Source organism: Lampetra fluviatilis, chromosome 5 (assembly GCF_964198595.1).
Source record: "Lampetra fluviatilis chromosome 5, kcLamFluv1.1, whole genome shotgun sequence".
In the NCBI taxonomy this organism is placed as follows: domain Eukaryota; kingdom Metazoa; phylum Chordata; class Hyperoartia; order Petromyzontiformes; family Petromyzontidae; genus Lampetra; species Lampetra fluviatilis.
Window position 1 is genome coordinate 4,784,291 of NC_136279.1, and position 23,151 is coordinate 4,807,441.

The 23,151-nt window shown below is 50.1% G+C and overlaps 2 protein-coding genes and 1 long non-coding RNA gene across 3 annotated transcripts in view; 2 read left to right on the forward strand and 1 right to left on the reverse strand.

The window, feature by feature from the left end:
- LOC144932444 (G1/S-specific cyclin-D1-like) overlaps nt 1-9,387 on the forward strand; it is a 35,842-nt gene extending 26,455 nt beyond the window's left edge. The window contains exon 5 of the mRNA XM_078856511.1: nt 1,771-9,387. Within this exon, the coding sequence (XP_078712637.1) occupies nt 1,771-1,935 (165 nt within the window). The 3' untranslated portion in view covers nt 1,936-9,387. The remainder of the gene's footprint in view (nt 1-1,770) is intronic.
- Nucleotides 9,330-17,001, reverse strand: LTO1 (LTO1 maturation factor of ABCE1). Its single transcript, XM_078856512.1, has 5 exons — nt 16,780-17,001; nt 13,913-14,018; nt 12,998-13,074; nt 12,362-12,479; nt 9,330-11,616 (listed from the first exon to the last, which is right to left on the reverse strand). The coding sequence occupies exons 1-5, from the start codon at nt 16,839-16,841 to the stop codon at nt 11,551-11,553; spliced, it is 429 nt and encodes a 142-aa protein (XP_078712638.1). The 5' UTR covers nt 16,842-17,001; the 3' UTR covers nt 9,330-11,550.
- On the forward strand, nt 14,186-23,111 carry LOC144932446 (uncharacterized). The gene is made up of 4 exons (XR_013636912.1): nt 14,186-14,331; nt 20,165-20,270; nt 21,677-21,730; nt 22,426-23,111. It is a non-coding gene; the product is annotated as an uncharacterized LOC144932446 (long non-coding RNA).
- Nucleotides 23,112-23,151: the final 40 nt, after the last annotated feature.

Here is a 23,151-nt window from a genome sequence, read left to right on the forward strand (position 1 = left end):
ATGGCCAGCGGGGGGCCGGGGGGGGGGCACAATCTCAGTCGCCACGCACAAAGACAAAGGTCCCCCGTATAGCCTTCAACGGACTGTTGAGGCAAGTGCTGTTAGTGAATAGCACCTATGAAGGCCGGTACTTTGTCTCCCCAGTGGCGATGTTTACACACCGCACCAGGTACCGATTTGAGGCTCAGTCGATCTAGGGGAGGCCCAGGACCGATTCAGATAATCGTCACTGGTGTTGACCGTGAGCGAGAATCAAACTCGGGTCGCCGGGCTCGAAACGCAGCGAGCTAATCGTTGCACTACCGCTCCCCACGACACACTGCCCACACCCACTCACTCACCAACCAGCCACCGGTTCACTCGAACACACAAATCAACTCGCCTCACTGCGCGCCAGGCACACCGACCGCTCACGCGCATCTCACCAACGAATCACTCGCTCACCAGCCAGCCACTCGCTCACCAGCCGCTCACCACCCACTTATGAGCCAGCCTCTCACTCGTGCAAAGAGACATATAGCCACTCAAATGTTCTTGCTGTGGATTTCACACCTGATAATGATTGATTGTGTTGCAGTCAAAACGTCGTGATAATTTTTATTGTTTTACATATATTTATTTATTATTTCCCTTCTACGTGACTTTACCGAAAGAACCAAGAATATATAGCCACCCGTCACCGATTCGCACTCACTCAAACACGCATACATACATACACACATACACAGACTCACTCACCACTCACTCAGACTTGCATACACCCACTCACCAGCCAGGCACTCGCCACTCACACTACGCACACCCACTCACAACCTACTCGCCAGTCGCTCACCATGCACACGCGTTCATCACCCACCCACTCACCAGCCAGGCACTCACCACTCACCACTCACACTACACACACCCACTCACAACCTACTCGCCAGTCGCTCACCATGCACACGCATTCATCACCCACCCACTCGCCGCTCGCTCTCGGCTTGGCCACAACTTCACACACTCGCCACAGGTTGCACCCTTCACGAAGCCATGCACACAGCTTGACTCAATAGGGAAGCATGGCTGCACTCTACTGATTATATATTATTTTCAATCGGCAGTATAACACGGTTATGTAACGATCTCTCATTACCTTTCGGGCCCCCGGTTTAATAATATAATCACCACTCTGTGTTCCTATACCCCATACGCCCTCTGCAGGTCTCTCGTTGCCATTTTGGATATTTTTTTTCAAATCCCATGTTTCCGCGTGACCTAAATATTGGGGTTGTGATCATTCACGACCACCGTCACCAGCCCCGGCCTCACGAGTCAATGGCTGGGATGGGCTTGCGTGAACCCACTTAACCCATCATGGTGTGCCATGCTCAATTCACTGCAGGATGGGAGGCCTCTCCTCCTGTAACAATCCACACACGGCACCTGCAACGCGAGATGATTTTTGTTTCACGGCTCACTCTCCTCGGTTGACGAGTCGCTCCTTGCACGTGCAATTCGACGAGTGAAAGCATCGCGAGCTTCAATGCACGCACACGTGAGCGCGTACAAAGCACACCGTGTGGGAGGAATCATTTTCGTGCTGAATTCATAAAACGGGCGTCGCACCCCAGCATTAGCCAGGAGCGCCACGGCCAGCGAGTGCATTCCCACCAGCCATAGTCTCCAAACACAAAAGGTCCCCTTCACAGCCTTCGCAGACTGCCGGGCACAGCGACGGGTTTGACACTGCGCGTTTTTTTGTTGTCCCCGTCTCGTCGTGGGGGTCTGCAGGACTTCCTGCGCGCCTGCCAGGAGCAGATCGAGGGCCTCCTCGAGCACAGCCTGCGGCAGGCCCACGGCACGGGGCCCGCGGGCGGCCCCGACGGCGACCCCAAGGGCCTGGAGGAGCCCGACCTGGCCTGCACCCCCACGGACGTACGCGACGTCAACCTGTGACGAACCAACCGCTGGCGGGCGCCGGGGAAAGAAGACGGCAGAAGAAAAAAACGCACGGCGGGCGAGAGACTGACCGTCGACCGCGGCAGCGCACGTCGCCTAATAATACGACGACCGCCGCCCGTGCTGCCCCTCCTCCTGCGCCAGCCGGCCGCTCCTCGCGGCGGCAGCACCAGCAGCAAGTCCGTGTGCCTTCCGGAACAGGGCGGCTCGTGTCCATCGCGATGCGGCTCGGGCGGGTGTTGTGACGCGCCCGGCCAGGTGCCGGACGCTTCCTATCCGCCGCTTGGGGTCCCGCCGCTCCGTGTCTGCACCTGCCGTCCCCCGCATCCATCAAAAAAGCGATCGCGACTGGGGGGGGGGGGGGGGGGGTGTGGGTCGGCGGGTGGTGCTCGTCTTCTCCGCTGGTGGTACCCAACAAACAAACCCAGCAGCGCCAATCGCCGCATCCCTTTGGCGTGGACGACTCGCTTTGGTGCCCGCAGGACCGATGCTGTGGATTTTGTCGCGCAAGATAGTGCTTGTTGTGTCGGCGGCCTTGGAGAGGGGGGGTGGGGGGGGAAATAAATATGGTATTTGAACTTGGAACTGTAGGATTGAATTGAAACGACTGCCTTGACGACGTCGCCATCCAAATGGGACGAGTCGTTGGCAAGGAAAGAGACGGTTGAGGGAGAGCGGACCATGTGCGCGCACTGCAAGATTTCAATCCCTGCAAGATGCGCGTGTTTATCTCGCAATTTGCAGGAGATGTGATTTTGTGCTTTTTTATTGATTGTTTTTTATGGTTGTTGGGGAGTTGCTGCGAATGCTGCGGGCTGTTGTGGGAGGGGGTGAGGGGGGAGAAGGGAGAAGGAAGACGACAGGAAGAAGAACTGAAATAAATTCGCCCATTACCCACTCACAAAGGGACCTCTGAAAGGGAAATAAAACAAATATAAAATTAAACAGCGCAGCAGCGCTGGCGTGGCGTTAGCGACGTGCCATGCTTTGCCGGTATTTGGGACAACTCCCTGAACAGAGAGTGAATGGGCAAAACAATGTCAGAGAGAACATCGTTCTTCAATTTTTGACGAAAAATAATTCACCTGGAAAATCCCCCTTGCCGTGACGGAACATCTTGTTTGAAAGGTTGTCCGGGTTGTCATTTGAGGCGATGTGCACCCTCACCGCGTGCAAATCGGCGCCGCGCAAACCTAAACCTGTTCTGAGAGCGCTTATTTCTTTCAACCGCATTGCGCAGGGACTTTGGAAGGTCTTTGATCGTGCTGTGGCGCACACTGTTACCACGCTTTTGATATCCAAGAACCTTCTGTTTCAGGTAGCAAAAAACCTCCTTCGGTCAGCCGACAAGGTGCTCGCGAGTGCACGAGTCATCCTCGATCTGAGCGCCGCATTTGTCTCCATCGATCATCCAAATTCTTCTCCCACGCCTTGAAACCATTGATGGGAATTTCTCTGCTCAGCCCTGTGATTTGGCTTCGCTCCTTCACCACAACACAATCTGTCTCGCAAAAATGGCTTCACATCAACCGTCGAACCAGTCCTTGTATGGTGTCCCACAGGGCTCCGTCCATGGACTCCTGATTCTCAATATTCACCTCGTGCCCCTGAGTTCATTGCCTAAGCAACTTGGACTGACGTCACGCAGATATATCCCCACCTCTCCTCCCACCCGCGATCCACGGCAGCCGACTCCCAACTTCACTATAATGAATGAAGTCATGGCTGAACCAGAACTACCTATACAACTCAACATAGCCAAAACCAAATATTTTTTTTCTCCTCGATCTCGTCTTCTCTCGTGTTGACTATCGCAATGCTCCGTTGCTCGCGGTTGCAACCGATGTCTTGGGCCGACTGCAGCTGGCCCAGAATACGGCCGCCGGGGTGCTAACGCGGACCCCATCCCGCGAGCAAATTCATCGCCCCAATAATAATAATAAAACTTCTGCATTGGCTTCCAATTAAACGGTCCTGCGGTGACCGACGGAGGCTCTGCATGCGCTGCGCCGAGACGATGGAATGCCCTGCCCCACCACCAGTTGTTAAGACAGGCGAGGTCGCCTTGCCCTGTCTCGCTCTCCTCTAAAGACCTCGAACTGTTTTGCCTGCAGGGCCTACAGTGAACTCCGGACTACCTTGTAGTATTTATATTTCCTAACTCCGTGCATGGCGCACCGAGACCCCTGCATGAATTGCGCCTTCGTAAATGTCAATTATGATTATCATCACAGTGCCTTTCTCGTCTTGTCGGATAGGAAGCGTCTTTTCTTCGCTGTAACCTCCCTGCCTTCATAACTTTGAGAAGGGGCGGGGGAAGGAACCCTTGACCCCCCTGCCCTGTCGGTGGGAGGGGGGGGATCTCGCCCACAGGACTTTTTTTGTGGGACCACGTTGCGTGCCATTGCCGATGCGTGACCACATGACCAGCGATTGGAAGCATCCGTCTGTTTGTGCAGTCTTGGAAATGGAAAAAGGTTTTCTTCTAAAAGAGAAATTGCCTCGTAAAATGCGTTGTGGCTTTAGAGCTGCTAAGAGAGGTGGTGTGTGCGGTAAGGGCTGCCATTTCACTCCGTTTAAATTAGATTTTGTTGCATTTGAAACGTTTTAAAATGTTGTCATTTTACTGCCACTGTGAGCGCATTCACTGCCAAGTTTGTGCCTTTCCTGCGCTCTGCATTCGTCGACAAACGGCAACACTTTGAAGCGTAACCTTTCACTTTCTAAAGGGTGCCCGCCCCACTCCTCCGATTGAAATCGAAGCCAATAAATCGAGAGATTCCTCATTGGTCGATACGCGTCGGCCGCTTCACGTTCGTATAATTTTTTGCCGCGAATTTAATCACAAACGTTTCCGTCTTTTATTTAAACGAGCAATAAGGCCCCCCCCCCCCCGCCCCGCCGCCAAAATAATGCTGCTCGGGGCTCGTTGGGAGAATGAAGCCACGCGTCTTCGTGAATCACTCCGCATCAAATCACACGGCAGAGCACTTTTTTCGCCTCCCCTTTGGGTCGAGATTTTCGACTCCAAACCCCCCCCCCCCACGTGTCGAGGCAGGAAAATGGCGATGGGAGTGTTTCGAGAAGAGGGAAGCGCGCGCGCCATGTGTGTGGGGTTCCTTTTCTGTTGTTACCTCCTCGTGGGAGCAGGGGCAGCCGACGCTCTCTCTGTGTCGTCCAATTTTCGTCAAAACATTCCAAAAAATATATAAATATATATAGCGCCTAAAACAAAAGTGGGGGGGGGGGGGGAGGGGTAAAACACGACGGTCGTAACCGATGATGCATTCCGCAAGCGTCGCCTGCTCGTGTTGTGTATAAACTAGCGGCAACTGTTGACTCGGTAAATAATAACGGTGTGTTAAACATTCCCGAATCGTGATACGCCATAGAAAGATTGTAGACTGGTAGGGAGGCGCTAGGCATCGTGTACCGTTCGTAGGGCAAGAGACGAAAATAATATTTCGCGGAGAAATATCTCCATTATTTGCTGTCAAGTGTGGTTACAGTTCTGCCGAAGGATTCGGTTAGTTTTTTACGAGGTTGTAGGGGCTAGGTGGTAAGTGTTTCCCAGCTGGGAGTGAAATGAATGTGACGAGTGTGTTTCGTGGAGGGCAACTCCGATGTAAGTTGGTTATTTTGGATGTGTTGCGTGGCATGATGTGTCCGCCCGCGGGCACGCTGGGAGCGAGAGGTTCTGTCGGTTTAGGCGGCAGGGTTGTTGTATGTTGGCGTGCGCTGGTGGCGAAAACGCGACCGCACGTGTTGCGAGCGTCAGGACGTCGCGTGGCATCTGGGCCCCGTGGAGCCGCGCGCTGCCAGCTAGGGGACCGATCCCCGAGTTGAGCGGTCGGGGAGGACGAGATGGGAGAGGAGGAGGCTGGAGAAGGAGGAGAGGGACTTTGATGAATAAGAGAGACTTCGTGGAGGTTTTGTGTAGGGGGGTTTGGGTACATCCCTGGCATCTCCCGCACACAGACAAAAAGCAAAAACGCTGATGTGAGCGCGGGGTGCGGGGAGTTGGGGAATGAAAGGACCTCGCGAGACGAGCGGCGCGAGTTGCTAAAGCTGCTTGACATTTTTTTTTTATAATCAGTGCCTGTTGCCGTGACGTCGGTTTATAAATATTAACCTTGTGCTGCTATTTTATTAAACACACGTTGTATGACCTTTTATTATTATTATTATTATCATCATCAAAACAATGACCTTAAATATAGTAGACCAGTTTATTTTAATCGTTTTTTTTATTGGATCCGAATGTTAACGTCGCCGCGGTTGTAAATTAAACGTGCCCGTTTTTGTGTAACCATCGCTAACCCCATCCGCCCCCTCCCCCCCCCCCCCCAAAAAAAAAAAACCTGCGCTGTGCCACCAACAAACCGGACCCACCCACCCCTCACTTTGCCCAAATCTGCAGAATGACGAGGTACTGTGCAGTCGCATCAAGGTGGCCGGTCGGGCAGGATCGTGAGGGGGGGGGGGGACATTCATAATGACCCGTGTCAGAGACACTGAATCGGCACTGTTGGCGAACATCGTTTCGACTCCTTCCTCCAGCCACCAATGCGTGAGATTGGCTTCTGACGTGTATTGTGTCCACGGCGGTCTGATTGTTGCCTGCAAACAAGTGCGCCACTAACCGTAAGAATTAACAAATACGTTCCTGCTTAAATTGGCTCTCGACGGCTGGAGTAGAAAATCAAAATAGTCGAGTGGCTGACAGAAGGCGAAACTGTTTCTTTGAATCATGGATCGCCTTCTGATATTGAACTGGCGGAAGGGAAATTATCGGTGATGAAATCCCAACTCTCCGTTTGTGTCTTTTTTGGGTCGTCGTACCGCGCGTCTGGTTCGGCAAGGTGTCCCGACGTTTCGCTCCATGACGAGCTGGGAGTTTCGTCGGGAACTAGATCGTTCAGTTTTGGAAGAACACTCAAAATGCATCGGAGCTGTGTACAGCGCAGCTGTGAAAATCCACCTGCTCATTTTCATGTCGAGTTGAGGTCCCTGCAAAGTCAAGCTCTGGAGTGTGCCATTGTGCGCCTGTTCCATTATAATTTATAGATTTCAGGCACGGACACAGGTAGTATTTGATCAAGTTGCTAACGTGGTGCGCATGTTTCTAGCAAACTTTGGCAATGTGGATTGATCGATCAACTCTTCGTCCATCCTCCCCTTCGATTCGATGTTTTCCCATACGGTGGGTGGAGTTTGATCAGCCACGGTTTATGAGTTCGTGTCCAGTTTGGCAAGTGGACAGCGTCATGAGTAGCCTGGTGAATATCTGAAACTCTGCCGGTGAATGATCGAAGCGGGCAGTGGCGTTAACTGTGTGGGTCGACGGTTTTGAGTTTGGCGATCGCGTTCCAGCGGTTGGATACTCTTACAGTTTTGCCATCTGTGCAAGGGGTTTTATATTCCCTTTTTTGGCGGGGGTGATTGTGAATCAAAGGCTCCCCCCCCCCCCCCCCCCAAACTTCGCCGCTCGAAAAGTTGGAACGGGACACTTTCTGGACTCAACTCCGTTGTTTCGGCCACTCGCCGGAGATACACCGCCCGGGTGGGATAAATTTCTCCGTGCGCGCCCTCCTCCTTAAACCGCACCGCCGTTAGCCAACGCTTCACGCCCGTCAACTGCACGCTAACGATGAACTAAAACCGTCACGCGACTATTTTATTTCTCAAGTTTTCGTTTAGCTTAGTCGCATCGGGGGCGGGGGGGGGTGTTGTTTTTTTTTTGAAAGTGAGAAAGCAAATTGAGGGGAGAAGTTGCGCACGAGGGGTGGAGGGAAAAAGATTTCGCTCGACTGCCGCCACATCCCCCAATAGCACCGACACACGACCGGCTAAGTTGACCCGACCCCGCGGCATTAACACATTAACAACGACTTTGCATTGTTGTTAATGTGTCTCACACGTTGGCGACCAAGGCACAGGATGTGGCTCGTTGAAACCTCTTTTAAGTGATGGTGATGATGTAAAGTCTCGCTTTTTGTTGTTGTTGCCGTTATCGTTTTTAATTGTAAGCATTTTGGTGGATGTCGTCGATTTCATCGTTCTTACTCTCCAGAAAGAAAAAAAAATGCCATATTCAGTACCTCACCTGAGCTGCTAACACAGATCACACGGATGAATGGGTGCGTCCGCTACGATGGCCGCTTTGTTTTTGTGACGTTTGCTGCTCTCCTCACCACAGGTGCTTCAGTGCCACCACGATGGCCAGGGTGCCCCCCTCATGCTGGCATTCACAAACCGTACCCCCACCACGTTTTCGTGCCCCCCCCCCCCCTGCCCACGTATACACGAGAAGGTTCAAGCCGCCCCTTGCAGATGTGGACACGTGACAACCCGGTCTCCAAACAGGGTCTTTGGACGATAGGCCAAAGAGAGACAAATCTCTAATGGCAGTTTACGACCGTGGGGGGCTTTATGTGATGGACCAAGAGACCAGTCCGGTGGGTTTTAAGACCACGGACTGACAAGACTATGATGATCGTCTTCAATGCACCGACACACTAATCCCCAATGGGATCTTGAGAAAGTATTGTAAATTGACAAAGGTGGGTCTCCGATGGGCATTGGTTCTCCTTTTCCACCGCCTTAATACTGTCGCTTCATATAATCGGCTGTTTCTGCTCTATGCCAAATTGATTTGGGGTAGCATCATTCTTGGGTTGATTTGATTATGTAACCCCTGAATTGAAACGAACCTAAATTTGCAGTTTTTGTGATCGCAATTACCTTGCGGTGGACATACCAGGTAGTTTTGATTTGGACACAGCTCAGCTGGTGGAACGGTAGGGTCCCATTTAAGAGATAGTGAGTTGCGATTGTCCATCGTGAATGATTTAAATGAGCATGACCTGGGCCAATGCCTCACGGAAAGTCACGAGCCGTTGTCCATGTGGAGTTTCCAACACTGTCTCACCAGCCTCTTAAGATGCGCCGCTGTCCAATACCCTTTGAACTATGATCCCACATTTGAAGCTTTCATGACTGTAGGAATCCATACTCTTTGGTTTTTTCGCCTACTTCAGCAGTTTGTTTTTGCTGTAGTTGTCCCACCTGATGTTCGATTGCTTGTTTGGCAATCGAAACGTCGTGATCTATTATTTTTCTACCTACGTGACTTTTTCCCCGAAAGAACAAAAGAGTATGATCCCACAATTTAAATTCTGATTTAACTGGGCAAAGCCAGTGTGCCGGTGGTGGGAGTACGGTTCGTAAGTGTGCATTCCCCGTGTCACTCTCGCAATAAACTTGAATGCAAACACTGAGTGCGGTGTCCGTGCGCGACGTTGTGGGTATTTGTCGGTCACACAGCTTGGTATGTGTGCGTGGAATTTTAAAAAGGGGCATTGAGTGCTCAAAGTTATTAATTCAAACATTTCTTTTAATGTAATTGTCCATTTGACCATCTTGCACAGCCTTTGTCAACACAATAAAGTTTGCAAGGAAATCGTGGCTTTTCGTCGCTTTCTTTGGTTGTTTGTAAATCCCTCCCGTTGACGTTGCAACCTCCACTTAGTGGTCGAGTTCATATCGAGAAGTGCTGTAACTCATGAACATCAATGGAAGAAACTACTCGAAAAATTACTGTGTTCGGAAGCGTCTAAATGCAACCACATCCTGCTATCTCAAGGAGCATAAACTATCACGTAAACTCTGGTCATCCTCGCAGCAGCTTTTGGCTAACCATCGAACAAAGACGGGCACTGCATCGCGCTTTCAGGCGCTCTTCCGATATTAGGAAGCCACTGGAGCTGTATGCATTTTTAAAATCTACGTGGAAAAGTTATTAAAAACTGCATTGTTTAGTTTGCTGTCCTTCCCCCCGCACCTCCGGTTTGCACGGTTGGCTAAATCCAGTGCAAAAGAAGTTCAACAGGATGACGTGGATGGAAAATAAATGTTACAAGCCGCACATGCCTGATCATTGCAAAACATGCTCCACGTAACTGAGGGCTCATTCAAATTAAGACCGAGATCTTGTGTGCAGAGCTCATTCACATTAAGACTGATCTTCTGTGTGGGCGTGCTTGTCCCAGGCGACATAGAACGTGCCGATTAAGAAGTGTGCCGTAACCTGGGGCTATTCCACAATATTGAGGCGTGCATCGCATGTGAAGACTTGCCTATCTCAATGTGAGCAGAGTGATACACTTCCAAAGGTCGACTTGTTATAGTTGAAATTGCACCGGTGCATAACTTAGAGCTCACCACGTGTATTTAAAACACGAACAAATCGCTTTATAAACAAGTTTAATAATATATGTTGTAGAACACCTGCAGAGTAGTTGTGGCTTGTAGCATAGTAAGTTGGCTTCTGGCCTGTCTACAGATATGTTCCGTGTTATTCTCTTTTCTGCATTTTCTTCAGGCATTCCAGTTTTTTGCGTGTGTGGGAAGCAGTTACATGTGTATTGCGATATGGAATGGGTGCGCACTAGCTATCTAAAGCTAGATATATATTTTTTATAGCTTGTGTGGGTGGGGATTTACATTGAATCGCGTGAACAAAATCCAGTTGATCCAGTTCACATCTGATACGATGACATCAGATATGATGTGAACTGACAGCTCAAGTGTAAAAGCAGCTACAGTTCCAGAAGTGATATTTGTGGGAAGAGGAGGGATTAGGAGTTATGGGGTCAATGCTTTGCACTGTTTCCACATTACCACACCCAGTTTTATGCGTGCCAAAACCTACGCTGCTGCCCGAACCATGCAAGCAGCGTGCCAAGCCAGTCCAAGGCGTGTCCTCAAACCGCACGACCTTGTCTCGCGCCCTAGCCCCCTGGCACATGTGGCCAAATCTCAGGAATTCACTTGCCCGCTTGGCAGAAATCTAGCCGACGTTGGGGTGGTGGTGATTAGCAAATGCTCTTTTGAAAGATAATTGGTTGTGGAGTTTAATGGTTGCACACCTTAGCTTATGGTAAACCGATTGCAATTCCACTTCTTTCTTTTCATTTCGAAATGTTGTTGCCGTTATCACGTGCGATTGGTGTCATTAGACGAAGTATGAAATCGGGTCTCGTACAGAGCAGTGCAATGCTTGGTGTTAGAGAATGATCCACCCAAGCGGATGCCACACAGTGACCTCTGAGATGCTTTCGAGTGATCTTTGGTCCACACAGTAGGGTCCAGCACTATCCATCTCACACCGAAAGTAACCTTCGCTAAGAAATTCAAGTTTATATTTTGTAATTCTCAGAGCTAAAAATGTGATGGGTTTTTTTCTTAATGTCCATTGGTGACCAGGCTGAGAACTTCAACACACTACACCTGGGAGCCCGGTTTAATCACAGGCAGCTACCTGGATTTGAACCCAGGCCAACGCCCTGACCTCTGAGCCCCCTGGGGACCTCGTCACCAGTCTCAAAGCCAATGTAGCCAAGTCATTGAGAGGCGAGTGATGCAACGTCATCGGTCTCTCAAAGCCGAGTTGACTTCCTAAGGGTTCAGACTGGATTAGAAGTTGGTCCGTGCAGAAGCGTTGTGCACAGTATTGGAAGTACGCCTCCACACCACGGTTCTGGCCACCAGGTTTTAAAATCAGAGAACAGTCCAACGAGCATGCATTTTAACGTGTGCGCAGAGACAACGTCAGAATGTGGTCCCAGATGCTGATGGTTGGCTCATATGGATGGGGACATTGATCAGTGAGCACACCTGCAAAAAAACAGTGGGAGGCAGCACACACACACACACAAAGGGTTGTAAACATTTACAATATCTCAAGTGATTGTGCAGACCAGCAGCCAACGCTTGCCACTGAGCCATTTCTGACACCGGTACAGCGATCATGCACTCCAGGATGTTGAATGCAATACTCCTATACTCTTTGGTTCTTTCGGCAAAGTCACGTAGGTATAAAATATTTCACGACTTAATACTCCTTCCAAGAACAGTGGTCTGGCCCACTGACTGAATCACCTTCCCGCAGCAACGTCATCATCATGAGCTACAGTATGACCAATCCAGATCTGGATTAAAGCCCCTCCAATCATGGCCACCTCTCACGGTCTTGCGGTGTAATAATCCATCTTGCATCTATGACTGTGTACCCACGAAAACCTCAGTCTCCAGACTCTTTTTCAGGAGGGCCCTGCCAAGTTTTTGCAGTAGGGGGCGACGATTGTAGGTATATTTCAACCGGGTCATTTGTAGGTAATTTTTTTAAATTTAGACTGCCATGCCAGCACAAAATGGCCGACTTTTGCGAATGATGTTTAACGTCCACTGCAAATCTGACGGTTTATATATATTTTTTATCATTAATACACCTACAATAGTAAATCAGGGCGGCCGATAAATTAAAACCATTAACCTGTACAACAAGCGGCAAACACGTTAGTGCTGGGCACGTGCCCATGAATCTGCATAAACAAAAGCTTGGCATTTACACTGAAGTCACCTGCTTGAATTTAGCCCGAATCTTGTCCAGGTTTTCCTGCAGCTCAGGATGGGTCGCATCCTGGATCGGACAGCTGCGGATGAGCAAGGATAGCGCCTCCAAAGCCTTGAGTTTTCGGCTAAAAACACAAAGCAATTCCACAGGTAAGGGTACATTCGTACCGGGCTTTACGACCCAAAACCACATCCACCTCCACAACCGTACCCATCATGATCACCAGCAATGCTCTTATCCACTGCTGGATTAAGGCCTCCCCAAGCCCTCACCAATCCCTTATGGTCCCACAATCCTCTTGGGCGTATATCCTCCATGACCTGCCACTCCATCACTCGTTTCCATCATCCAACAACGTGCCCTGCTCAACACCGCTTTCTTTTCTTAACAGTAAATATTATCTTCTTGGTTCTTTCGGTAAAGTCACGTAGAAGGGAGATAGTAAAACGAGTAGGATGCCGACCTATCCGTACAGATTTAGTTTTGATCTCCTTCTATGTGTGGGATTTCTCCTGCCACTCCGGTTTACTCCTGTAAGCAAAGATAATTAATAAAGTGTTGGCCAAAATTGACAAGGAATTGTCCAAACATTACTCTTGGAAAAGTGTCCCAAATCTCAAATCAATAAAGTATGATTATTACCTTGACTTCACATCGCTTTCACCTCCTCTTTGCAGCAGGCTCTGCCAGGTAACCGTGAAGCCATAGTAGAATGCGACCTGATGAAGATCACAGAACACAGTCCACTTACCTCATTAAAATAAAATAACTATTTACAGCCCTTTGTCAATTTGCTGCTTGATTAAAGCCTATAACTCTCCATATCGGCTCAAATCAATCATGGGGGGGTGGGTTGTTTGACCACATACTGATTAGTGTGGGTTGGAGTGAAGGTGGTGGCGGTGAGAAAGAGATATATAAGGACCAGAATGTGCTGTCTGTCTGATACAGCACATGCAGAAAAGTGTATGGAACAAATGTGGAAGCAGTGACGTACATATTCTTTGGGTCTTTCGGTAAAGTCACATAGATACGTTCAAATTATTACAAATAAATCAATAAACTACGACGTTTCGATCACAACACAAGCCCTCGTCATCAGGAGGAACAAAATGATCGAAACATCATAGTTTTTTGTTTATTGAATTTTTATTAATTTGAACCTATCTACGTGACTTTACCGAAAGACCCATAAAATATTAATTCCTGCAGTCATGAAAGCTTTTAAGTCAAGATTCAGTGACGTACAGTTGAAATTCCTGTACTGCCCTCGACTGCCCAACGTGGAGTGGGCGGGCGGGGAGCACGTTTCTCAAGGGTAGGTTAAACCTCCCTCCGAGAGCGAGACGCCTGCTGGCAGTCGGATGATCAGTTTGCAGGTCGTGATAACGAAAGGGGCTTCTTGGTTAACATCGTTGTTACCGAAAAAACCAAAGAATATGAATCCTTGCAGTCACCAAAGGTTCAAATCTAGAATTAACATCGTTGTGTTTAGTTTGTTGTCCTTCCAGTCCGCCTGTGCCCGCCCCAGCACCTCCGATTGGCTCCATACGTTACCTCGGCCGCGACGGCGCCTCCGTGCCTGACGCCGAGCTGCCAGCCCTCGACGAGACCCTGCCGTCGGCCCCGCTCAAACCCCTCCTCGCGACCCTGGACCTGTCTCCTGTGGTGGCAATGGGCGAGACGAGGAGGGGGGAGGAGGAGGAGGAGGAATAGGACGCACAAACACGGGCATGTCGTTTCATGGGCACGCGCACGCATTTGTAAAAAAAAAAATTGGCAACATGGCTCAACGTGCGCATGAAACGGCTAATCCAGACACATTCCAGTATGGTGGGAAAGTAGTTAAGCCTGCTCCTTTACACTTGCTGCCAACAGACGTGACTTTTGACAGCCGTGTGCGTCGCTGACAATGGCCGGGGCAAGTCAACGCAGTGTACATTCACGTCGCGTCTTAATGTGGCCGCATCTCAGAGGTGATGTATTGCAACAGTGGGCATGGTCGGTCAAAGGCAGAGGAGGGGAGAATTTCGTTCTTGAGCATGGACTTGAATAGCGGCAGGCAGTCGACAGCACGGATGACAGGGGTAAGGGAGTGGCCAGACCGTATGGGCAGCAGAGGAGAATGAGCGATCTCCTCATATGACAAGGGCTTTGATTGGAAAGCCTCAATTATTGGAGCGGATATTTCATGGAGGGGAGTAGATGAGAGGGGGAGACGTAGGAGAATAGAGTGAAATATGAGGGAAGAGGTAGGAGAGTGTGTGGAGGGTAGTAGAGTGAGATGAGAGGGGAGAGGTAGGAGAGTGCGTGGAGGGGAGTAGAGTGAGATAAGAGGGGGAGAGGTAGGAGAGTGCGTGGAGGGGAGTAGAGTGAGAGGGGAGAGGTAGGAGAGTGCGTGGAGGGGGGTAGAGTGAGGTGAGAGGGGAGAGGTAGGAGAGTGCGTGGAGGGGAGTAGAGTGAGATGAGAGGGGAGAGGTAGGAGAGTGCGTGGAGGGGAGTAGAGTGAGATGAGAGGGGAGAGGTAGGAGAATGCGTGGAGGGGAGTAGAGTGAGAGGGGAGATGAAAGGTAGGAGAGTGCGTGGAGGGGGGTAGAGTGAGGTGAGAGGGGAGAGGTAGGAGAGTGCGTGGAGGGGAGTAGAGTGAGATGAGAGGGGAGAGGTAGGAGAATGCGTGGAGGGGAGTAGAGTGAGAGGGGAGAGGAAAGGTAGGAGAGTGCGTGCAGGGGAGTAGAGTGAGATGAGAGGGGAGAGGTAGGAGAGTGCGTGGAGGGGAGTAGAGTGAAATGAGAGGGGAGAGGTAGGAGAGTGCGTGGAGGGGAGTAGAGTGAGATGAGAGGGGAGAGGTAGGAGAATGCGTCGAGGGGAGTAGAGTGAGAGGGGAGAGGAAAGGTAGGAGAGTGCGTGGAGGGGAGTAGAGTGAGATGAGAGGGGAGAGGTAGGGGAGTGCGTGGAGGGGAGTAGAGTGAGATGAGAGGGGAGAGGTAGGAGAGTGCGTGGAGGGGGGTAGAGTGAGATGAGAGGGGAGAGGTAGGAGAGTGCGTGGAGGGGAGTAGAGTGAGAGGGGAGAGGAAAGGTAGGAGAGTGCGTGGAGGGGAGTAGGGTGATATGAGAGGGGAGAGGTAGGAGAGTGCGTGGAGGAGAGTAGAGTGAGATGAGAGGGGAGAGGTAGGAGAGTGCGTGGAGGGGAGTAGAGTGAGAGGGGAGATGAAAGGTAGGAGAGTGCGTGGAGGGGAGTAGAGTGAGATGAGAGGGGAAGAGGTAGGAGAGTGCGTGGAGGGGAGTAGAGTGAGATGAGAGGGGAGAGGTAGGAGAGTGTGTGGAGTGGAGTAGAGTGAGATGAGAGGGGAGAGGTAGGAGAGTGCGTGGAGGGGAGTAGAGTGAGATGAGAGGGGACAGGTAGGAGAGTGCCTGGAGGGGGGTAGAGTCAGATGAGAGGGGAGAGGTAGGAGAGTGTGTGGAATAGTGAGATGATAGGGGAGAGGTAGGAGAGTGTGTGGAGTGGAGTAGAGTGAGATGAGAGGGGAGAGGCAAAAGAGTGCGTGGAGGGGAGTAGAGTGAGATGAGAGGGGACAGGTAGGAGAGTGCCTGGAGGGGGGTAGAGTCAGATGAGAGGGGAGAGGTAGGAGAGTGTGTGGAATAGTGAGATGATAGGGGAGAGGTAGGAGAGTGCGTGGAGGGGAGTAGAGTGAGATGAGAGGGGAGAAGTAGGAGAGTGTTTGGAGGTGGGTAGAGTGAGATGAGAGGGTTGAGGTAGGAGAGTGTGTGGAATAGAGCGAGCTGAGAGGTGAAGAGGTAGGAAATAGCGCAAAAGTCTCAGGCACTCCTGTGCCTGGATAAGTAAATGGGTCAGAACTCCTGGCCTAGATGTTGAGTAAGAACACCAAGTTAGTGCCTTAGCAAGTTGTAGTACAACTACGTTTGTACAGTCCCGTTAAGTCAATCCACTGCTAAAACGAGGGTCTCCGCACATCGTCGTGCAGGGGTCGTGGGGTGAAGTTATTTGACCATACTTCACCACGCCCGTCAATCCCACGTAAAAAAAAGAAGTGGGGTCAATAGAAGTGCAGTACAACACTTGATTTGACTGCACCGCCCACCCACGTGTAGTGATTATATTCTGCAAACGCTGCTCTTGTTATCGTGAGATGGAATCGTATTTTAATTATAATGAATATGCATTTATGTGTTCATAACATAGCTTTTTTTTTCTTTGGGTTAAATCGCGTAAATATATAATTGTGTCGTTAACCCCGCCACCACCCGACACAGCCAATTTAGTAGGCTGTGTCATGTAAACAGAACGTGCCAATACGTTACCAATACAGCACATCGGTTGTGTTGGAGAGCAAATCCACAACATTTACAATATATTTATATATTTGTCGACAACAACAACAAAGCCACCCGTCCCGTCTCATCACCGTTCCGGAGCCATCACGATCGAGTCGAAAATATCCCCCGCGACGTCTCCGTGACTCTCCATGGATTACAGCCTCTCCCCTCCCTCCCTCGCCGTCACGCACACACATACACGTGTATATATTTACGTTGTGTGAGTGTGTGTCACTGTCGTAATGTCAATTGTTACAACAGTGCCACACTTTCATATTCTCGCTCGCTGATGCCTCGTGCCGACAACACGTGTCGGCCCCTCCCCCCCATCCCCCCCTCCCCCCATCGAGCAACCGCGTTGCGAATTGCCATCTTGGTTAGGGACACGATTGACTTCGGAGTATTTTTTTGTTTAATTTTGTTTAATTTGTGTCGTCTTTCTCTTTTTTTAACGTAGCAACAACTTAACCGCTGGTTAACCCGTTAGTGGTTAACTCGGTTGTAATTGTGTAGAAGGGGGAGTTGAGTTTTTTTTCGGGTCCGTGCTGCGTACAGACGTTTTAATGCGGGTTAAACAAAAATGTCTCTCTGTGTTTCTCCGCTTGTGATGGGTCTTTGTGAGGGTGAACGTTGAGATTAAGGGCCACGCGGGTGACCAATACGGTCTGTAATCAGGTAGGCACTGATAAAGGGGTTGATAGGTATGCGAGTTAAATACAAGTGTGTAAAGAAAACACACTGTGGCATTTAAAAGTACAAATGTTTACTATTTTTTTTTTATGTTACCAGATGATGCCCACTGAGCTAAATATGTAGATATTTTTCAGAAGCGAACTGGCCATCGCAAATGTTAGCTCAACGAAGTGGCTTATCCATGTGGACATTTATAGCATTGTGACGTTTCGGGCAATGACCCTTCATCATAGCACACAGCACTGTTTTTGACAAATGTGGATTTTTTTATATCATTATTACCACTGCCCGTGCACCATTACCAACGCAACAGCAGTAGCAAATTGTTTAAATGTTGTAGCGTTGTATAGTGATAGGTAGGGTAACTGTACCACGTCAAGGTTCAATACAAATTATAACGGCGACGTCCCTTAGAAACATGGCCGCCAAGTTGCAGAGCCTCGTTTCGCGGGACGCTACGGAACCCCCGCGAGTTCAAAACTCGCTTTGTGAAATGGATCACAGACAGGGTGTCCCGTGTGTCATTCCCATGTTGCACGAGGATTTCCCCCCCCCCTCGCTTCCCCCACCCACCCCTCGCCTCCCCCCGTCGCCTCCCCCCCCCACCCACTTCTCGCCTCCTACCCATCCCTCGCCTCCCCCACCCCTCGCCACCTCCCCTTCGCCCCCCTCCCAACCCACCCTTCGCCCCCCCACCCACCCTTCGCCCCCCCCACCCACCTTTCGACCCCCCCCACACACCTTTCGCCAGCCCCACCCACCTTTCGTCCCCCCCACCCACCTTTCGTCCCCCTCACCCACCCTTCGCCCCCGACCCACCTTTCACCCCCCCCCATCCACCTTTCGCCCCCCCCACCCTTCGCCTCCCACCCACCCTTCGCTCCCCCACCCACCCTTTGCCCCCCCACCCCTCGCCTACCCCCACCCATCCCTGACCCTCCTCACCACTCACCCCCCGCCTCCCCCACCACCCCCCCCCCTACGCTGTGCGTTTCGTGGGGGTTGTTATTCGACCATACGACATCTATTCCCACCCCCCAAAGTGGTACTTATTTTATCGAGCTCTCAGGGGTGATTGTGAGCTGAACGAACTTCCCATCCAGAATTGAAACTCGCACGCTCGCAATCGCCGCTCGCTCTACCGCTGAGAAACCACCTGGCCGGATTGACGGGGAGTCCCTGCCCACACTGTTGTCGGCCACGGGGGGTTGTTTGACCATACTTCACCACAATATTGTGGGCTGCTGGATCGTGGATTGGCAGATCCATGGATTTGTCGAATCGAACTCCGGTGTCATAGCAGCAACAAAAAATGTTGAATCACTGCCATCGCTCCCCCACCACCCACTTGGCAGGCATTTATGAATTATCTTAACACTTTATATATTTTAAGTAAGGCTTTTTTTTTAATAAACCTTACTTAAATATATAGTGTTAAGATAATTCATAAATGTAGGTATTAAATAATTACTTTATTTTGTGACTTTACCGAAAGAACCAAAGAGTATGGATTCCTGCAGTCACGAAAGCTTCAAATCAAGATTAAAAAATAAATATGCAAAGTGAAAAATATGTTAGAGGTCATTTAATTGGGGGTCACAATACATCTGCACCACCCTGTATATTTGTTGCTATGTTTGATGATGATATAGGATAAAATAATTGACCATTTAACATATCCTCAATTAACAACATTAAATAACTTAATGTATCCTTAATTGTAATTATCGACGACATTATTTCCAAGAGTAAGAACGCGTTACATTTGTTGCACGCATTAAAATAACGAATCCATCGTGCGTTCGATTGTCAACAATATTACATAATTTATACGTTTAATATAAGCTTAGTGAATATTTTGCCACGTGTTGAACAGAAACTGTAAAAAGAATCAAACATAGCGAAACAAATATCGTGCCACGTAATTGGAGGCAGTGCGTTGAACTGGAGTTGTCGCAGCATTGGCGTGGTTATTTACTCATGAGCTGATGAGGTTTGTAATGAGCTGATGAGGTCCGTAATGAGCTGATCAGGTGGGTGATGATCTGGCCAGGTGGGTGATGATATGTCCAGGTGGGTGATGAGCTGATGAGGCGTGAGTCGACCTCTTCTATAAGTAAGGGTGGTGTGGCCGCCATAAGCTCCGTGTTCTTTGTAGTTTTTCGGTCCCAACTTCGTGGGCTGGGCCTCCGCTCTTGTTCCGTCCACTTGGCGCACGCTCCTACGCCGGTGTGTTGTACCGCGTGTATGGAGAGTACAATTAGAAATCGGCATCCGCCAAGATTGATCCACTGCTGGATGAAGCCCCCCCCCCCCCCCGCATTGGTCCTGCCAATGTATCAATGCACCGAGCAACTGGCAGAGGAGCCGATTTATTCGCTCCATCTCCGTGGCGCGCGTGAACCCCTTGAGTTGCAGAGGGACTCTTTGCTGATTATGTTTTGTCCGTGCAATCAGTGGCGCATTAGTTGGTGAACTGCGGTGCACAAACCGGGCAACCTACGTTCGATTCCAGGCCGTGGCTCATCTCGGAAATATCCAGGACCGTCTGCTTGGTCAATTCCACCTTAAATTAGTTATTTTGCGGCGTGTGAAACGTCAGGATTTTTATACAAATGCGATCAGACGTGGTTCTGACCACGCCACTCCTTCCCTCGTTTCTCCGTCGCGTCGACCTTAATAGGTGCTCGCTAACAGCACCTGTCCCCACAGTCGGCGTGCCTTACGCGTGGACTCTTTGTCGTGTGTTTGTGCGCCCGCAATGGTGTGACTGCGTCGCAGGTCGCAATGAAACGGACTTTTCTTCCAGCTTGGCCTGGAATCTGGATCTCCTGTCTCCTGGTCGCAAATGTCACCTCCGTTGGGACTTTCCCACACCTCGACCAAGGTACGCTGCCGCCCTGCCGAGCGCTTTGTCACGCACCCAGTAAACTTGCCTAAGTTTGTGCGCCAAGGTTGGCTAAACATCCTGGCAATGTGGTTCATTTTAATGATCGGCGGAGTTTGGGGGGAGTGCACGGGGGAACAAGCCTCCCCCCCCCCAAACTGGACACCTTTATAAATGTATTTTCAATAGTTTGCAATTGATGATAATTATTAATTATATGCACCCGCAAATCCCAATGTGAGCGACAAAGCGAACCATCGTTTTAGCGGAGGACCCTTTGTGATTCAGTTAATTGCCTCTGGAGGTTTCAGCCGGGTTCCTGGTGCCTCCTGCTGGGTGCGTTGCGGTATTTGATTTTTCTGCATGAAGCCACTGTGCAAATCTTGCAGCTAAATTCATTGCCTTGTTTTCGTGGAGCTATTGAGGTCTCGCGATCAGGAATTTAAGCCGTGATCTCAGCATTCCATGACAATGAAAGTCCGCTTCATGAAGCTATTTTCTTATATGCCATTTGGCATCGTCACAGAAGATTTACTAAGGATCTTACTAAAGTTTAATGCCTCCGAAAGTACATGGTGACACGATGGCCCAAATTGTTGATCCTGGTGAACATTCAAGTAGTCGTCGATACTATTAAAGTTATACGTGTGCCACTTTTTCGGTAATTGCACTCGACTACAGCATCAAATGTAACATACTGTGTAAGTTGCAGATATTCACGTATTGCGCAATTAACCCATCCACAGCTAACATCAGCGGCGAGTGATTTTCTTTTTCAATCGGTCCTGCGATACTCTTAAACGAACGCGCACTGACCGTTGTGGCGAAGTATTGTTCAACACAACCCCAATGACCACTGGCATCGAAAGCCCTTCATCCAGCAGTGGATTGGCAAAGGGCTGTAAATTAATATTTTTCAAATTATAATTACATGGAGCCTTGCCAGCATTGTGGAAACATCAGTCTCCATCGTAAATTTACATAACTGTTGCTACTATTTTCCTCCACCAATTCGTGGTTTCTTTGAATCCAGAATTATTTTGAAAGCGTTTCTACATTCTATTAAGACCTAATGTGCACGTGTTAAATGTGCAATGGTGTATGCGTGTGCGTGCCCTCCACAAATTCGGCAACTCGAAATGAATTCCTGGCCATGGCTAACGTCGGCGGAGAGATGTATCCGACCCTTGTGCTGCGTCTCCCGAATGTTTATCCTTTCTCAAATGACCACCTGGTATGGGGTGTCTCCATCAACACTAGTGAGACACAGGCGGCTTGGGTGTTGTGCTGGTCATGCCCCACCCCTTTGTGTGCCGTGTGAATATTAACAGGTGCTCGCTAACAGCACGTGCCCCACCAATCTGTACGAGCATAGGAGGGATCTCATTCCTTGTTGCACTCCACAGATGATGAAGGCGTTTTCGGTGACCAACGGCCACTTGGACGGAGTGAAGAGATAGGTGCGTGTTGTGTAGATGAATGTGTTGTGTAATGCGTGTTTTCGGTGTGAAGCTACCTACATTTTTATGATGCTGTTGGTGAATGTGTTGGATTGCTGAGAGCAACTGTGGTGATCAGATGATGATGTAGTTATGGCCAGGCCTTAATTTCAACCGGGTCTGTTTGGGTCACCACCCCGAAAATGCCTCTGCACCTGGCACACCACATGCAGTACATATCTTGCCAAGGCTGCGGATGCTGCTAATAAGGGGCCTACGCCAGTCTTCCGGCAATCTGGAAAATACTTGAGAATTGCAGCCCTGGTTATAGCAGGACGGTGAATTGTGGACGGACTGGCGAGACGATGCCATGCGTTGATGGGTGAATTTTACTTTATAGGTTTTTACGGTTGTGCTCCTGTTGCTGTTACGGTGTTTTCTGGTTATTTACGGCGTGTTTGGCATTGTCCGATGATTCACTCCATGTGCAGGGAGCTTCAGAAACTGAATGACATTTGAGGAATGACAGTGACATTCACTGAGCGATATTAGGTTCCTAAAAAAAGCTCCCAGCATGTGGGGGCGAAACATCTGACATTTTTGAACAACATTCGGTTCGACCTGAAAACGCTGCGGAAAGCTGTGGGTGGACTTTGTTTTACCGGTCCGAATTTCACCATCCTGCGGTATCCTCCGCCCCTCTGTCGACTTGGCAGGTGTCGCCGAGCTTGCGGAGAGCGCAGATGCGCTGGGTCCGATTGAGACCGTGAAGAACAGAACCAAGATTTTTCCCTCCCCAGGAATTCTCTACACAAGCCCTCAGCAATCTCCTCGGCACACCGTCACTCAGCCATATATCCACTCTGTCACCCAGCCATCGACGCATCCAGTCCCAGAGTCATCAGCTAATCCAATAGTCCTACACAATTCCACAAACTCAATCCCACATTCTTCCAGTATTCCAATCCCACAGTCCCCTTCGCATGCAGTCTCACAGTTTTCCACTGATCCAGACCCACAGTCCTCCACAAATCCAATAGTGCTTGCTTCCACGAGCTCCGCACCAAGGTCTTCCATGAACTCAGGACCACAGTCTACTTTTCCAATCCCAGAATCTTCCTCCACCAGCTCCGTCCCAGAGTCTTCCTCCACCAGCTCCATCCCAGAATCTTCCTCCACCAGCTCCATCCCAGAGTCTCCCATTAGCTCTGTCCCAGAATCTTCCTCCACCGGCTCCGTCCCAGAGTCTTCCATTAGCTCCGTCCCAGCATCTTCCTCCACCGGCTCCGTCCCAGAGTCTTCCATTAGCTCCATCCCAGAGTCTTCCTCCACCAGCTCCGTCCCAGAATCTTCCTCCACCAGCTCTGTCCCAGAGTCTTCCTCCACCAGCTCTGTCCCAGAGTCTTCCTCCACCAGCTCTGTCCCAGAGTCTTCCTCCACCA

Excerpts from the sequence above, each read along its gene's own strand:
- LTO1 (XM_078856512.1), bottom strand. The coding sequence starts at position 16,841 with ATGGAGAGTCACGGAGACGTCGCGGGGGATATTTTCGACTCGATCGTG. Across the intron at positions 13,075-13,912 it reads GAGGCGCCGTCGCGGCCGAG|GTCGCATTCTACTATGGCTT; the intron begins GTAACGTATGGA and ends GATCTTCATCAG. Across the intron at positions 11,617-12,361 it reads TTCGGGCTAAATTCAAGCAG|GTGTGCTCACTGATCAATGT; the intron begins GTGACTTCAGTG and ends GTTTTTTTGCAG.